The sequence below is a fragment of the Quercus lobata genome, chromosome 4 (genome assembly GCF_001633185.2).
Source record: "Quercus lobata isolate SW786 chromosome 4, ValleyOak3.0 Primary Assembly, whole genome shotgun sequence".
NCBI classification, from domain to species: Eukaryota; Viridiplantae; Streptophyta; class Magnoliopsida; order Fagales; family Fagaceae; genus Quercus; species Quercus lobata.
In genome coordinates, this window is record NC_044907.1 from 8,615,478 (window position 1) to 8,633,198 (window position 17,721).

At 37.4% G+C, this 17,721-nt stretch overlaps 1 protein-coding gene across 20 annotated transcripts; it reads left to right on the top strand.

The window, feature by feature from the left end:
- The first annotated feature begins 8,519 nt into the window (after nucleotides 1-8,519).
- LOC115986349 (putative disease resistance protein RGA3) lies at nucleotides 8,520-17,377 on the top strand. Of its 20 annotated transcripts, none has more exons than XM_031109228.1 (7): nucleotides 8,520-11,951; nucleotides 12,049-12,129; nucleotides 13,411-14,737; nucleotides 15,087-15,148; nucleotides 15,696-15,814; nucleotides 15,893-16,138; nucleotides 16,677-17,377. In XM_031109228.1, the coding sequence occupies exon 1, from the start codon at nucleotides 8,657-8,659 to the stop codon at nucleotides 11,945-11,947; it is 3,291 nt and encodes a 1,096-aa protein (XP_030965088.1). In that variant the 5' UTR covers nucleotides 8,520-8,656; the 3' UTR covers nucleotides 11,948-11,951; nucleotides 12,049-12,129; nucleotides 13,411-14,737; nucleotides 15,087-15,148; nucleotides 15,696-15,814; nucleotides 15,893-16,138; nucleotides 16,677-17,377. The 20 variants fall into 20 exon arrangements, with proteins under 20 accessions (XP_030965088.1, XP_030965096.1, XP_030965083.1 ...); XM_031109236.1 differs by having other exon boundaries at nucleotides 13,411-13,544; XM_031109223.1 differs by having other exon boundaries at nucleotides 13,411-15,148.
- Nucleotides 17,378-17,721: the final 344 nt, after the last annotated feature.

Genomic DNA, 17,721 nt, shown 5'->3' on the forward strand with positions numbered 1-17,721 from the left:
TATTATCAAGCATAACAAGGTTAATCATCAATAAATTAAACTCTTGGAACTAACCGGGATAACGGCTGAGTGCTGCGCGATGCATGCTAGAGCGACGTCCGAGAGCGATAAACTCTAAGTAATTCGTCCGAGAGGGTAGCCGAGTAGCGAGGGACTTTGGTTGTGCTTTTGGGTAATATATTGCGCCGTATCGCATCAACCCCTTTGATACTGGGGATCCGAGGGTAGACCGAGGAATCCGCGCAATCAAGGTATTAACCCATCTGTTAACGCGGAGTTCTCTTCGGATGGATTTCGAGATTTATGGGCCATAGTTTTTTTTTTAAATAGTTGGTTCCTCATCCAAGTAGTTGGTTTTCCCCTAGGCTTGAGTCCGTGGACTATGCAATGCCTTGGTTCTGTCCAAAACCTAGTTTTCCACATCCAGGTAGTTGGTTTCCCCAGAGGCTTGAGTCCGTGGACTATGCAATGCCTTGGTTCTGTCCAAAACCTAGTTTTCCACATCCAGGTAGTTGGTTTCCCCAGAGGCTTGAGTCCGAGGACCATGCAATGCCTTGGTTCTGTCCAAAACCTAGTTTTCCACATCCAGGTAGTTGGTTTTCCCCAGGCTTGAGTCCGAGGACCATGCAATGCCTTGGTTCTGTCCAAAACCTAGTTTTCCACATCCAGGTAGTTGGTTCCCCCAGAGGCTTGAGTCCGAGGACAATGCAATGCCTTGGTTCTGTCCAAAACCTAGTTTTCCACATCCAGGTAGTTGGTTTCCCCAGGCTTGAGTCCGAGGACCATGCAATGCCTTGGTTCTGTCCAAAACCTAGTTTTCCACATCCAGGTAGTTGGTTTCCCCATAGGCTTGAGTCCGAGGACATGCAATGCCTTGGTTCTGTCCAAAACCTAGTTTTCCACATCCAGGTAGTTGGTTTCCCATAGGCTTGAGTCCGTGGACTATGCAATGCCTTGGTTCTGTCCAAAACCTAGTTTTCCACATCCAGGTAGTTGGTTCCCATAGGTTCCCCAATAGGCCCATAGGCTTGAGTCCGTGGACTATGCAATGCCTTGGTTCTGTCCAAAACCTAGTTTTCCACATCCAGGTAGTTGGTTTTCCCATAGGCTTGAGTCCGTGGACTATGCAATGCCTTGGTTCTGTCAAAACCTAGTTTTCCACATCCAGGTAGTTGGTTTTCCCATAGGCTTGAGTCCGTGGACTATGCAATGCCTTGGTTCTGTTCAAAACCTAGTTTTCCACATCCAGGTAGTTGGTTTTCCCATAGGCTTGAGTCCGTGGACTATGCAATGCCTTGGTTCTGTCCAAAACCTAGTTTTCTCTTTGTGTGGGATCTTGGCTTTAGGGGAGTTAGCTCCTCAGCCAAGCCCCTAGAGTTTATCCATACGATTAACGCTACCAAGTGCCTAGTTTGCTCTTTACGGGGGACCTTGGCTTTAAGGGAGTTAGCTCCTCAACCAAGCCCCTAGTCAAGAAACGTAGTCCCTAGCAGAACTTTATACTAGAACTCTATAACCAACGGTTAGAAATAACGAAGAAACTCTATCGACCCACTTCCTATACCAACACACAAGCCTTTCCCACAGACGGCGCCAATTGTAAGGACGCGATTTGTGGCGGACCGCAACAGTGTAGGGTTCGCACGTGAAAAGGCCTTAACAATATCATTTGTAGAGCGTGGGTTTGGAAGGCTAGGCCTTGATCGACAGGCGGTGGGTTTTTCGCGGTGTTCGTACAAGTTTAAGTTATCCTTCACCCCTGGAGTCTTTCTCCTGGAGGTGGACTGGGAGGCTCTGGTTTTTGACCATTTTTCCCAACCTCCTCCCTAGATTACTCATTTTTCCTTTTATACTAGCCTGCGTCCACTGTCCTTCGTCCACGTATAGGGTCAACATTTCCAAGACTGATACTTGTCCCATCAGTCTAATTCCAGAATTGTGGGGGATGATTGATAAGGCTGGAGAATACGGCTCTGCTAGATGCAGAGTCTTATCTGGGAAGGGTCACAAGGGTAACTTTCCCAAGATATTTTAGGTCTCTTTTCAAGTTTAGTCCAATTCCAATTTTACCCCTTTATTCCGGTAGGATTTTGGATCTGCCGAGGACTGAACTGTCCTCGGCTGTATTCCAAAACAGTTTTGTGCTCCGTGTTTATCGGGCTTGGGCAATAGCTCTCCTCGGCTTGGGCCTTCGGACTCTCCACGAGCAAATGGGCCTGACCCATAGATTATTGGGCCCCACAATATATATCTATAATATTCACACATTATACATTTCAAAATTTGTAGCTAATTAAGTACCTCAAAAATCTTTATAACATAAGAAAGTTAATATTATATATATATATATATATATTTTTTTTTTAATAAAGAGTGATATTTTACTATTACAAAGTTTAGCATGTATGTCTTATAAATAAATAAATCAAATTCTAAAACATGAATAATAAATTATTGATTATGTTATTTATGTGACATCAATTACCTTCATTAACACATTGGTTTTTGAAAATGCAGGGACTTGTTTGTTTGTTTTTTTTTTTTTTTTTTTTTTTTTAATGAAAAATGCAGGGACTTGTTAGTCATGAATCATGATGCATAATGGCTCTTAACTTTTTTGTAATTCATAGAAGAACTAAAAAGTTCATGTCTCTCTGTCTGAGGAAGTGAGCTTGCTCTCTTCCCTTAGCAGTAGAAGTATTTTTGTCCCTTCTAACGAAGGAGAGTTTTGTATCTCTAAGGTAATAGGTTACCTTTAGAGCTAGTGGGTTTCGGTTTTTTTGGGTTGTAGGGAAACATAATTGTTTTATTTGAGTTTGTATCTCTGTTTTTTTTGGTATGGAGGACTTAGTAGAAAAATGGAGTCACTTTACTCTATCAGAGAGGCAAACTATAGGTTCTGTACTTCAAGGAGATCATCAACTCGGTGAGTTCATCATGGCAGCACAATCCCACGGTGTTCAATCACAGTTAAGCTCGTCGGTGAGAGAGGGGAAGGGAGGTTCGATGGAGGTGTAGCCAGCAGAAGGGATGACAGAAGGGGACGATGATGATGTGGCATTACAAAACATTAATGGAGAGATGTTACAAACCGTTGAAGGCAATAAAGAGTGTGAGGCGCAAGATAATTATTGCATGGAAGTGGTAGACATGTTACAACCAATTCAGGGAATCCAACATAGTTCAGATTCTTTATTGCCTCCTATTAATGCTCCTAATAATAAGGAAGTTATTTTGGAGTCCAAAATTTCAATTCCAAATTCGGTTTCAGTGTTTGACTTACTTGATTTATAAATAAGGGAATTATAGGAGAAGGAAGTGCAAGGGCTAGCTAGCAACGACAATTCTACATTTAATTCAAATAACTCGGACCCTGACTTCACGCATAGAAATCATTACGTGATAAATCAAGGCTTCATGTCCGATATGGTTACTAAAGAGTAGTCCAACACGCAATTGAATGAAACAGAGGCTGAGTTGGACAAATCAGATCATCATGATTTTATTTCATTTAATCCTCATGATTTTGACTCACGTGCATCTTTGTGTGCCTCAGTCCAAACTCAAAAAAAAGAAGCATGTGCCTCTCATGATGCGGCTAGGGTTCCCACACCAGATACCCCATTGCGTGTTCTTCCTAAGTGGTCACGCAGAGTGAGAGAAGTACACCCCTCGGCAAGGCCAGTAAGTGAATCTCTTTCAGGTCAAAAATCTGATGCATCTGACATGGATATTTGTTCTGATTTACCTTCTAAAAGGCAACAGGTTTATTAGAGTGATGTTGAAGAAATTTTTGAATTGGTGGAGGCTGATCATCAGCCTCGCCAGGACCAATGAGTTGCCTAGCATGGAACTGTCATGGGCTTGGGAACTTGCGTACAGGGAAGGAGCTTGTAAAGATAATACAAGCAAAAGATCCCTCTGTCGTCTTTTTAGCCGAAACACTGACAAATGAAGTAAGGCTAGATACGGTACAACGAATCATTGAGTTTGACCATCGGTGGGTGGTTCAACGAGAAGGGAAAGGAGGTGATTGGTTCTGTTCTAGAAATCATCAGTGAATTTGAAGATTGAGGGTTCACATAAGTATTACATTGATGCAGTCATTGATAAACATACAAGTGATCAATGGCGTTTCACCAGTTTTTACGGTGAACCAAAGACAGCAAAAAGAAGCGAGGCTTGGAATAAGTTAAGACTGCTAAATTATGATCTGGGTATTCCATGGTTATGTGTGGGAGATTTTAATGACATTACAAGACCAGATGAGAAATTGGGAGGTGCATGGAGGTCTCATAATCAAATGAAATTGTTCCGAGATGTTATTGACAAGCGTAGCTTCATGGACCTTGGGTTTGTAGGTCCGAAATTCACTTAGGCTAGACACTTTGAGGATGGAAGATCTACTTGAGAGAGGCTTGATAGAGGACTAGCCAATAATGGGTGGTTTCTGAAATTCCCAGGGGCTCGGGTTCATCATTTACATTGTAATTCTTTAGACCATTGTCCACTTCTTATTGTTCTTGCACCTTTAGACATTTCTCAGAGGAAAAAACCATTTCGTTTTGAGGAAATGTGGTTATCTCATCCAAGTTATGGAGAAACTATTCAGGTAGCATGGGACTCTACGGTTGGGTCAGAGTTGAGCAATGAAATTTTGGAAAAAATTGAGAAGTGTGGGTCGGAATTACTTGGGTGGAACCGTAATGTTTTTGGAAATGTGAGACAAGAATTAATAAAAAAAGGGAGTTGTTGAGAAGGGCCTAATTTGAAGCTCAAGTCAATGGAGTTAATCATCGGGTAAGGGAGTTAAAAATAGAAATTGATGTACTCATGGATAGGGAGGCGAGAATGTGGGCTCAAAGGTCACGGTTATTATGGGCTAGTCAAGGGGATAAGAACACGAAATATTTTCATAGTCGGCCAACGAAAAGATTCCGAAAAAATCAGTTTAGGGGTATTAAAGATGGGATGGATACTTGGAAAACTGAACCTGATGAGATTGCAGCGGTATTGACAAGTTACTATCAGAATCTTTTCACAACTTCTACTCTTGAGAATTCCAGCAATGTGCTAGAGCATGTCCCTAAATTAATTACGGATGAGATGAATTCTTATCTATCACGTGAGTTTTTGGAGTGCAAAGTTTTAGCAACTTTGAATCAGATGGTCCTACTTAAGGCTGGGTCCAGACAAAATGCCACCCCTTTTCTACCAACATTTTTGGGGGATAGTGGACAAGGATGTGACCTCTTCTATCTTATCTTGGCAAAACACAGGTACCTTACCCCACCCTGTTAATCATACTTTTATCACACTCATTCCAAAGATTGAAAATCCTGAATATGTTACTCAATTTCGCCCTATTAGTCTTTGTAATGTGCTGTATAAAATTTTTTCTAAAGTTTTAGCCAATCAATTAAAGAGTATCCTTCCCACAATAGTCACTAAGCACCAGTTAGCTTTTACAAAAGATAGATTGATTTCCGACAATATCTTAGTTGCCTTTGAAACACTACGTGGTTTACAAAAATACAATTCCGATTCCTCGGGATTCATGGCTCTTAAACTGGATATGAGCAAGGCTTATGATCGGGTTGAATGGATTTTCCTTGAGGAAGTCATAAGGAGAATGGGGTTCAATGAGAGATGGATCAATCTGACCATGATCTGTGTTAAAACAGTGACTTATTCTGTTCTAGTGAATTGGGAACCAAGAGGCCTTATTCACCCATTTAGAGGTATCAAACATGGTGACCCTCTATCCCCCTTTCTTTTCTTGCTGTGTACTGCAGGATTGAATGGGTTGATCAAAAATGCTAAATTGAAAGGAGATATTCATGGCTTCTCCCTCTATAGGAGGGGTCCAAAACTAACTCATCTCTTATTTGCATATGATAGTCTCCAATTTTGCAAGGCAACGGTGGAAGAATGTGTCAATGTTCTAAAAATTTTGGAGGCATATGAGAGGGCTTCAGGCCAAAAGGTGAATAGGGACAAAACAGTTCTCTTTTTTAGCAGATCTACTTTGGATGATATAAAATCTAGCATCAAACAAAGCCTTGGGGTGTAAGAGATTTTACACTAGTTCTTGGGGCTTCCATCCTTGGTGGGGAAAGGAAAGAAGTCAAGCTTCAATTATATTAAAGAAAGGGTGTGGAGAAAGCTTCAAGGTTGGGAAGGTAAACTACTCTCTCAAGCTGGAAGGGAAGTCTTAATAAAATCTGTTATTCAAGCAATCCCCACATACCCTATGGGATGCTTCAAAATTCCCTTGGGTTTGTGTTATGATATTGAAGCAATAATTAAAAATTTTTGGTGGGGACAAAGAGGTGACCGTAGAAAGATTCATTGGGTGAAGTGGGATGAGTTGACAAAATCCAAAATGGTGGGTGGAATGGGATTCCGAGATTTGTCATTGTATAATGACTCTTTGTTGGCAAAGCAAGCTTGGCGCCTTTTACATAATAGATCATCTCTATTTTATAAGGTGTTCAAAGCTCGTTTTTTTCTCAAATTGTTCAATTATACGCTTGGAGGAGTATCCTTAAAGGGCAAGATGTCATTCAAAGAGGGGCTAGATAGAGAGTTGGGGATGGGAAATCAATTAACATATGGCAGCATAGATGGATTCCAAGGAAAACCTCCTCCCTAGTCGTTTCATATCCAATTGAGTCCATGGAGAATTGTTTGGTGGCTATCTTGATTGATGAGAGTGAAAGGAGGTGGAATAAGGAATTGATTGATGGAATTTTCTCACAGGAGGAAGCAGCAATTATTAAAAAAATTCCATTGAGTCGAAAAGTGAATGAAGATGTCCTGATTTGGCCATACACGAATGACGGACAGTGTACTTGTAAAACGGGCTATAGGTTCTTCAAGGAAGAAGTTGAGATGGATTCTGTGCAGGTAGATTCAAGTGCGGATTCAAGTTTGTGGAAAGGGATTTGGTCTCTCCAAATTCCTAACAAAGTGAAAAATCTGTTGTGGAGGGCCTGCAGAGGTGCGATGCCAACAAAAGAAGCATTAGTCCGACGTACCATCATCGATGATCCACTGTGTGACCATTGCCATGAAGCCCAGGAGTCTCCGCTGCATGCTCTGTGGCTTTGCAAGGAGCTAGACACGGTATGGGAGAGATCTGCTCATGGCTAAATGCACCAAGAATCAAGCTTCCTGAATTTCAAAGAATTACTCTCATGGATACTCACACAATCAAGTGAAGTGGAACTCTTTGCGATGGTAGCATAGGGGATATGGAATCAACGTAATAAGGTCTGACTCAACCAGGTTGCTGCTCCACTACACCAGATTTTCCAGATTTCTTCAATGAAACTTGCTGATTTCTTGGCCAGTTAACCATCTACAACTCCGGTGATGGGTGGGCAGGTCAATCACAGAACTAGATGGCAACCTCCTCCCGCGGATTTAATGAAAATTAATTTCAACGGAGCTGTTTTTTTAAGTGCTAACGCAGCAGGCATTGGTGTGGTTATTAGAAACAACTCAGGTCAAGTTATTGCTTCTTGCTCCCAACGGTGGTCTCAAGCCTACAGCAGCAATGAAATTGAGGCTTTGGCAGCAGCTAAGGCGGTGTCTTTTGCAACAGAGATTGGCATTACCAAGGCTATACTGGAAGGTGACTCACTCACAATTATGAAAGCTTTATCAAGCGACCACAGTTCACTAGCTCCATTTGGATTGTTGATTGATGACGTTAAGTTATCAATTACTTTACTCTCATGTAAAAAGATAATGTAATTCTGTTGCTCATTGTTTAGCAAGACATGTTTTTAATATTTTGGATTTTTTAGTGTGGATAGAGGATGTTCCACCACAATTTTTAGTTGTAGTTTAGGCTGATTTAGCCGACTCTCTTTAATCAAAGTTCAGTCCGGTTTCTCAAAAAAAAAAAAAAAAAAAAACACATTGGTTTGTAAGTTTTTTATAATAAAATTACTAGTTGCTCTAGGATTTTTCAAAAAAAAAAAAAAATGTGCATAAAATGTTTCATCATATTAATCATAAGGTCTTTATATAAAGCTATCTTCATTAGGAGACTTAGTGTGTATTTGACATTGGCTTAAAAAGACAGTTTTTTTTTTTTACTATTTAGCTTATTTTTGTTACTATTTATAGGTCCTATTACACTTTTTGATACTATTCATAGGTCTTACTATACTATTTCAGCTATCTTTTAGCTTTATCTATAATATTTTCAGTTTCAGGTAAATAAGTTTAGATTCATTTTATTCAATGGATAGTGAATACAACTACAAGATCAATAAAATAAAGTGACTGAAAAGAATGAAGTTGCAATAACCAGTTCACCAATGTGAAAAACAAACTTACCAAAGAAAGGCAACCGTTCGTTTTTTCTAAACAAAAAAAGATGATTAGTGGGTCCCATTAAAATAAAAAAAATTAAAATTAAATATTTTTTTTTTTTTTTTTTGCTCTATCACATACTTGATATTTCACTCCCCTCACAGGATCACGAGGAGACAGCAAGTCTATCAAGAGCCAAGATTGAAGAGCGGGTCTCAATTCTAGGTATACTCAAGACCAGGGTCTTTATATATTGATCACATACAGAAATCGTTCTTATCTTTAGTCTCTTCACAAAGATACTATTCATTCAATTCCCACTAAGAAAATGGCGGAAGGAGCTTTGGTCGGCGTTGCTAAGGGAATCACAGAGAAAGCGAGCAACCTCTTAGCCCAAGAGATTGTACTACTCTGGGGCGTCAAAGACGAGATCGAAAGGCTCGGCGACACAGTTTTGACAATCAGTGCTGTGATTGAGGACGCAGAGGAGGAGCAGCATCACAACAATCAAGTCAGAGTGTGGCTGAAAAGGCTGAACGATGCACTTTATGAAGCGGACGACTTGCTGGATGACATCTCCACCGAAGCTTTACGACGGGAAGTGATGACACGGAATAAGAAAGCAAAAGAGGTACGCATCTTCTTTTCCAAATCCAACCAGCTTGTAAATGGTCATAAAATGGGTCATAAGGTTAAGGCAATGAGGGAGAGGCTAGATGCCATCAAAAACGATAAGGGGTTCCACTTAGATGAGCGTACACAAGCGAGGAATTATAGGGTGAGAGAAACTCATTCTTTTGTTCGTACTGAAGAAGTTATTGGGAGAGAAAATGATAAGAGAGAGATTATCAGAATTCTATTGGATAGCAATGTTGAAGAGAGTGTTTTGATCCTCCCGATAGTCGGACTTGGAGGACTAGGAAAGACGGCATTAGCTCAACTCGTATTCAATGTTAAAGAAATCCAAAATCATTTTGAGCAAAAGCTTTGGGTGTGTGTCTCTAATGACTTTGAATTAAAAGTAATTGTTAAGAAAATTTTAGAGTGCACAAAAAATATGAAACAAGAAGACCTTGAAATTAACACATTGATTAATGATCTTAAGAAAGAAATTGATGGAAAGCGTTACCTACTTGTGTTAGACGATGTATGGAATGAGAATCCTCAAAAATGGCTTAGCCTAAAAGATCTTTTAATGGGTGGAGCAAGAGGTAGTAGGATATTAGTGACTACACGCATTAAGAAAGTGGCAGAGATTACGAAAACTGTTCAACCATACATGTTAAAGGGTTTAGATAAAGAAAAGTCTTGGTGTTTATTTAAGCGGTTTGCATTTGCAAATGGACAAGATTTACAGAATCCTTACATTAAGGAAATTGGAATGGAAATCATTGCAAAGTGTAAAGGAGTCCCTCTTGCCATAAGGACACTAGGAAGTGTATTGTACTTTAAAAACCCAGAAAAAGAATGGTTGTCTTTTAAGAATGATGAACTTTCAAAAGTAGCTCAAAAAGAAAATGATTTCCTACCATCACTTAAACTAAGTTATGATCATCTTCCATCATATTTGAAGCAATGCTTTGCTTATTGTTGTTTATTTCCGAAGGATTACAAAATTCATAAACCAACATTGATTAAAATGTGGATGGCGCAAGGATTCATTAGGTCTTCAAGTCAAAACCAATGCTTGGAAGATATTGGTCATGAGTATTTTATGGATTTACTTTGGAGATCATTCTTTCAGGAAGTTGAAGAAGATGGGAGTGGAAATATATTAAAATTCAAAATGCATGACCTCATGCATGATCTTGCAAAATCGGTAGCAGCATCTGATAATGCCACTTTTTATTCAAAAGAGGAAGGCATTCAAGAGAAAACTCGCCACATATCATTTGATAGAACGTTTCTTTCATCATCAGGAATTCCATTCTCATTGTATAAAGCAAGTAGGATAAGAACATTTGTTTTGCTAAGTCAATCACAACACCCAAGATTGGGTAAGTCAACTTACAATGCAATTGTTTCAAGATTTAAGTTCATACGCTTGCTGGATCTACATGATATGGGTATTAAAATAATTCAGAGTTCCATCGGGAAGTTAAGGCATTTAAGGTACCTCGATCTATCTTCTAATTCTATTAGAATGCTTCCTAATTCCATCACAAGATTGCATAATTTGCAAACACTAAGACTCTCTCGATGTCCAATTAAAGAATTGCCTAAAGATATTAACAAATTAGTCAACCTCAGGTATCTTGAGATTGATGAGTGTAGGCGTTTGACTCATATGCCACGTGGACTGGGGCAGTTGACTAAGCTTCGGACATTGTCACAATTTGTGGTAGCTAAGAATAGTTGTTTTCCCTTCTGGCGCAATGGTGGATTGAAGGAACTCTATGGGCTAAACGAGCTGAGAGGAACTCTACAGATTAGGAGATTGAGACATGGGAAAGATGCTTTATTAGAATCTAAGGATGCAAATATGAGAGAGAAACAACATCTTCAAGGCCTGACGTTGAGGTGGATAAAAGAAGAAGTGGATGAGTCCAACGTTTGTTATGATGAAGAGTCACTTGAAGCCTTGTACCCACATTCAAATCTTCACGAATTGCATTTACTGCGATATGGGGGAGTGAAATTTCCAAGTGGGACTTCATCACTTTCAACTCTTGTAAACTTTTCCCTAAATAATTGTAACAAATGCCAACATCTTCCACCATTGGATCAATTTCATTCTCTCAAAAGTCTCTCTCTTGAATGGATGAATGATTTAGAGTACATATTAGAGAAAGATGACAACTGTGGGTTCTTTGATTCTTCGTTTCTCCCATCTCTAGAGCAACTCCAAATTAAATATTGTCCAAATCTAAAAGGATGGTGGCAACGACAGAGGGATTCTGTTGAGGAGGTCGATAATCATTCACTGCCTTCATTTCGTCGTCTTTCCAACTTAGTTATTTGGCATTGCCTTAAGCTGACATCCATGCCTCTATTTCCATATCTCAAAAAGCTAAAGCTGGGTATGTGTAGCTTGAAGCCATTGGAGCAAACATTGAGGATGAAGTTGACAAACATGGCAACCCTAGAGAGCCTAACATCAATAGCAACATCAACCTCTTCTTCTTCTACAATTGCTGATTCCTCGTTTATCCCTCTCTCCAAATTAAAGTTTATGACAATTGTGAATATGGAGGAAACTTTGCCCAAAGAGCTGATGTGCAATCTCATTTCTCTCCAAGATTTAAGTTGTGGTCCTCTCCCTCTCTCTCAACATCTCATTGCTCTTCGGCGTTTGATAATTAATGGTTCTAACGAGTTTGATATAATAAACAATGGAGATGAGATGGAATGGCATGGCCTTCAGAGGCTTCACTACCTAAAGTTCTACAACATTCCAAATTTGGCCACTCTACCAGTGGGGATTCAACATCTCACGTCTTTACAAAGATTCAAGATTTATGATTGTCCAAGTTTATTGGCTATACCAGAGTGGATCGGTAACCTCACCTCTTTGCAATCGCTAAAAATTCGGAGTTGTCCCATCTTATTGGAAAGATGCAAGAAGGAAGCGGGTGAAGATTGGCCTAAGATTGCTCACATCCCACACTTGGATATATAGTCAGGTAGCTATTTAAGTCATTATTTTATCCCAGTACTTTATAGAACATTAAAAATCCAATTTCTTCTACTTCACTAAATTTCCTGGTAATTAAATTTCAGATGAAGCACCTACTCTGAGGATTTGGAGCTTAATCAAAGCTTTTGGGTGCTGCGATTGCTCAACAAGTCAACAAACTCATCGTTAGTATCTCTTTTCTTTTTTCCTCTTTTAGGTGCTCATAGGATTTTCGTTCTTTATTTTAAGACTTCCCATATTAGGAAAAATAGTATGTGAATTTCCTCAAATCTTTTTCTTCATTCTACCAAATTACATCTTTGTATCTTGAACTGAGTTTGAGTTAACATAATAATTTTTGTATTTCGTCCTGATTTTGTCAAGTAGCTTAGTTTTCATTAAAAACACTGCTTGATATTTAAATCATTTATTAATATTTAATTAAATGGAGAATGTTTATAAACCAAAGCATCCGAGGTTTCACTTGTAATTAACTGGTATACATTGGGAATTCAATAACCAAAACATGATGGCATGGCATTGAATTGATACTCGTGAAATGTCTGTGGCTTTGGTGATTTAATTCTCATTATATATTTAAATCAATTATGGTATGATATGAAGCGTTTTGTCATTGCTTGAGAATTGCCCTGATATTTTTTACATCCTAGAGTTGGAATGGGATCCATTTTAGCAGTAAGAAAACTTATGTATGTGTATCACTTTTTTTCCCCTGTTCTTGATAGAAATCAAAATCCAAATACTTTCATGTTCTCTCCAAGAAATAGAGCTTGATGAAAAGTAATTGGTTTCAACAAGTCAACAACTCAATGGTATTAGCATATTCATTCTCTACATCATTTCAGAACATATTATGAAACTAATAAATATGTGAATTTTCCTTTATCTATTTCCTATTTTAAACAATTTATAGCATGGTATCTGAAACTGAGATTAGGTGAAGAATCTGGATGCTTTGATTTCTGGCTGTGTAAATAGGGTTAAAATTGGCACTTGGTGATATCAGGGTAATGTTTGTGGGGAGGATTAAATCTGGTGCATACATCTACAGTTTGTTGTGCAAGTATTCTATTGGTTCATTCCTTTTTATATATTCCAACTTGCAGTATCTACAAATAATGCGCAGTATCTGTGGTTATTCTAATTTTCTTGTTGTGCAATATCTACAAATGATGATGACAACCACAACAGAAATTCACAAAAATTAAGTTGAGTTGCTAACAGCTATTTTGTCAATAACAGAATAATATCTACATTTCCTCCTTTTGTTTAGTATCTTGGTATTCTAGAAGTGCACAATTTCAGGAGTGGATTTCACTTGGTTCTGCACTTGGAATTGATTTCTCCGTTTAAAATCAATCAATCATCCTTAATTAAATGAAAATGTTCCTATATTTTATTGAAAAATCAAAGTACCATATTTTTCTAATTGTATAATTTTTTAGATTGCAGGTTGCCCTGGGCTAAGATCATAAGCTGATGTCAATGGTCAAAGTAGTACCCAAAGAAAGGAACTATTCATTTTCCTGATAGTTGCCTTTCAGTTATTGTATACTCCTACTGGTTAGATTTTATGAAGGTAATAAAATACAGGTGTTTAGTTCAAAAAATAAAGTGTTTTATTTTGGTTAAAGCACTATTGTTGTTGTGACAGGAAGGTTAGGGGAGGAAGAGTTTTCTTTTTGGATATGCTTCATAATATTCATTATAATTTATTACAAAACTAGATATAATGTGTTGATTACTGTTATTGTCAATATAGACTTAATATCAACTATTGTTTCTCTTAGCATTAGCATCAGAACCAGATACATCATTTCATTTTTTGTAGCAGCAGACTTTTCATTTTTGTAGCAGCAGACTTTGGTCACGCTGATTTATTTAGGCAGCTCTCCATAACAATTTCTGCCATCTCTTAAATTTTGTGACACTTTGATTAAGAGAAGAATTCAAATAATTTGAATAAAGCAGCTAGTGATGACCACATTAAATTTTAGAAAGCATGACCCTTGCATTAAAATATGATCTATGAAAAGTAATTTCAGTTTTCTTTGCGTGAATCATCCATGGAGGTAAGTCATATACAGTATCATAAGTTCCTAACTTCCCCTTTAGAGACCTTTTTGTCATTTGACTCTTCCCTCTTCACGACCTGATTCTGATTGGATTTTCATAGTATCACCCTAGCTAGTACAGTTTAGCTTTAACTATTGAGGCGAATGGGCAACCAGATTTTTCCCATTTCTTTTGTTGGGGTGTGATGAGAGGGGCATGGGGGAGAAAGAAAGAAAGAAAAATGCTTTCTGGTAGAGAATACAAAAATCCCAATGAATTCTTTCTTCAAATGAGGAATTAATTCTATGAATATCAGTCTAGCTCTATCTTTATTTTTCCCTTCCATCAGGTATGGTGAGTTTATCGATAACTGGATTTTAGCATAAGCTTGAGGAGTATTGAATACTGAAGCCGACAAGCTTAAGAGTGCATGTTTCTTCAAACCTAGCTGCTAATAAGATTATGCAGCATACTATTAGAAAAGGAACGGTAACTATCTCATTTATTACCAAATTTAATATTTTCTCATAATTTAGGTTTCATTTTTTTGGAAATTTTTTTGCAATATGGTTGGCATATTTTTAGTTTCCTCTCTTGTTCTGTTTTCATTTCATTCTTAAACAGAGCTTTGGTAGGTTCTAATGAATGAAGAGCATAGCTTGTTGTTAGAGCAGACTACAGAGTACCCCCTGATTTCATAGATAGCTTAATTTCATGGTAAATGATTCTTGGACTTTTTACCACTTGTGACGTTTTTTTAGTCATAAATGTTATTTTTTGCGCTTCTCAAAGTATAACCTTTATTCCTACATAACAGTATTCTTAAAGCTTCTCATAGAAATCAATCACAAGAACTCTCAAGAGAAATATTTTAATCTGGACTATAGATGCCATTAGTTACTACAACAGGTTTTGATATTATTATTTTCTCTATTTTTGCATATATTTCAATGAGAAAGCCATCTGATCTTGCTCTCACAGAAAAGTGGTTGATATACAACTTACTTAAGAAAATAAGAGATTAGCATTGTCAGGAGCCATGTTCAACTGACTAACTGATTTGCAGGGAAAATACATGAATTTCCAATGAGATGGTCATTAAGCCTTTCCATGAACAACGCTTGCTTGGTGAGTGCATTTAGTTCATTAGCATGGCATTAGGTTTCATCTTTGAAATCACCTTACATTTTTAAGGATGCTTGGCATACAAAATAATCCAGCTGCGGACAATTAAAGTTTTGACACCTATGACATATCATTTTAATCCAGCATCTTTTAGTCTCAATAACAGGAACTCATTAGTTTTCACAAGGCTTTAAATGGAATGCTAAATAATCACATGCGTACTGGCATTGATTGCCTACTCTTGAACTAAATTTTACTGTCTTTATGAGTGGACTACTGGTATTGGCAGACCTACAGTTCCTTCTCTTTTGTAGACATTGATTATTTAATTTTAGCTTGTAATTCTTCAGAGGGTTTCTATGATTACTGCTTGCATGGGTGGTGGTCTACTCTTATTAATTAATTTTTTATTAATTATCCAAAAAGAAAAAAGATGGCTAAATAATTATAGCTATCAAACAAAAGACAACAAATGAGTACTCTACCTACTGTTTGGATCCTTCTCTCTTCATGTTGCTCATATTAATTTTCCAATATGTTCATTTTCTAGGTAGTGGTTCTTGTATTGGTGAGTATCAGCATTGAGCACATGTTCCAGAAGTTTCATTCTATGAATCAAGTTATGTATTTCAACACTTTTCTAGACAGAAATTTGCTTTCAAGGCAAAGGTAAGGCCATGTCTCAGTTCATCTAAATCAAACTCCTAGTTTTCTACTTGACTCTTATTTGATATTTGTTCTTACTAGAAATTGTGAAATGTTCCCAGTATGTCAAATGAAATTGCTGCACAGATGACTACAAAGGTTTCCAACAACAATATTCTATGGTAGCATCATTTTAGAACCAATGGAAAAATAGGCTTCTGAACTCCTATTGTCTCAACTGATTAACAAGCGGATTAGAGAGTTTTCAATTGATCAGACTATTTGTGTTTTGTGTCTTAAAGATTTTTGGCTTGTTGTTACTGGAGATTTTATTGGTCCTCCTCAGTGGTCAGTTTCTCTCACATTTTGACATCAGTTTCTAAAATAGAATGTTTATCTTTGAAATTTTTGATTGGCTGATAAACGTGTGAAGCATGTTTTCTAGATATTGTGAGAAGTTATTTTTGCTTAATGGTTAAAATTTAAGTATGGGTACTTGCACTCACTAACTTTAGGAAACAAAAGCTTCATATAACATTCAGTTACAAAATTTGCATTATTATTTTCTTCACCCACAAGATTTTCAAAATATTTCTTAAGATAATCACCGTATAAATGTTTGGGTGAAGTTCCATCTTATTTTTTTTTGCATTGATTATGTGTTTGAATTCTTTCTTCTTCCATGAGAGTGAAAAATGCACCACATGTGCAATTAGCTAACCTTATTTGAATGCGTTCATTGTTAGGCACTAATCAACTCAGAATTCTCAACATGTTAATTGAAGTTAACACAATTAAACAATTTCATTTTTCATTCATCTAATAATTTTCAACAAGATCATATGAAGTTTTTTCCTGACTAATGCTAGGTTACTCTTTTTTGCAGATTAGATGACAAGAGCAACAAATATCATCTCACAGCACTGAGGTCCACAACCTTGGAGGACTTGTGCTTTTGTTCAGTAGAGTGGAAAATAAGGATAAGTGGATATAATAAAAGAACGACATCAATTTTTTGATTCGTATTTGGGTGGCTGCGTCTGCATAACTTGCAAGTTGTCTTTTGATAGTCTTCCATGTCTTATGATAGCTTGTTGATGATGCAACTAGTTGCTTTGCAGCTAAAAGCCTAAAACCAAGAAGAGAATATAGTTGAAGGAAGCAATTGAAGGCGTTCTTGTTTATTCCATGTAGTCGAAGACCTAACAACCATCAAGAAGAGCTGCCCTATTTCCAACTGGGAGGTATATTCTTAAGGGATTCAAGCACCAATGTCAAGTGTGAAAGTCAAATTTGAGTCATATCTGACTTGGACTCCTTTTGTTGACTTGGGCTAGGACTCTATTCCCTTTTGGTTTGGTATTTTAATTAAGTACAGGGTACTGTACTTGGTTTAGGATTTGAATAATTATACTACTACACCTCGACTTGGTGTGTGCTCTTTATGAAATATCATCTCAGCCTTGACTCTTGTAAACTGAGAGAGTGAGAGTTCTTAGTGAAACTTTCTTGACACTGCCCGTGGATGTAGGCCTAGGCTGAACCATGTAAATCTTGTCTTCTTGTGTGATTTTTTCTTTTATTTTTATTTTTGTTTATATTCACAAAGATCCACGTAAATCTTTGACATGTTTTATAGCTACCACATGTGGTAATTTAAGTCTTAATATTCTTAAGTTGTTTTGGCAAAAAGAAATTTAAAAAAAAAAAAAAAAAAGGTTGTCACAAAAGAGGAGTTCATTTAAAGTTTTTTTTGTAAAATGAAATACCTTTTGTAAGGCCACCAAACTTGATAATTTGCAAATGGTGGAACCACTCACAACAATATTTGCATGGTTATATAGTTTTAGCTAAAGTAATTAAGCATACTACCAGTGGTTAAACGTTCATCTTTGGTAGTTTTAACTTTTCATATAATTTAACCTTCACAT

Bases quoted from the DNA above. Each gene is read 5' to 3' on its own strand.
- LOC115986349 (XM_031109218.1), top strand. From the start codon at position 8,657: ATGGCGGAAGGAGCTTTGGTCGGCGTTGCTAAGGGAATCACAGAGAAA.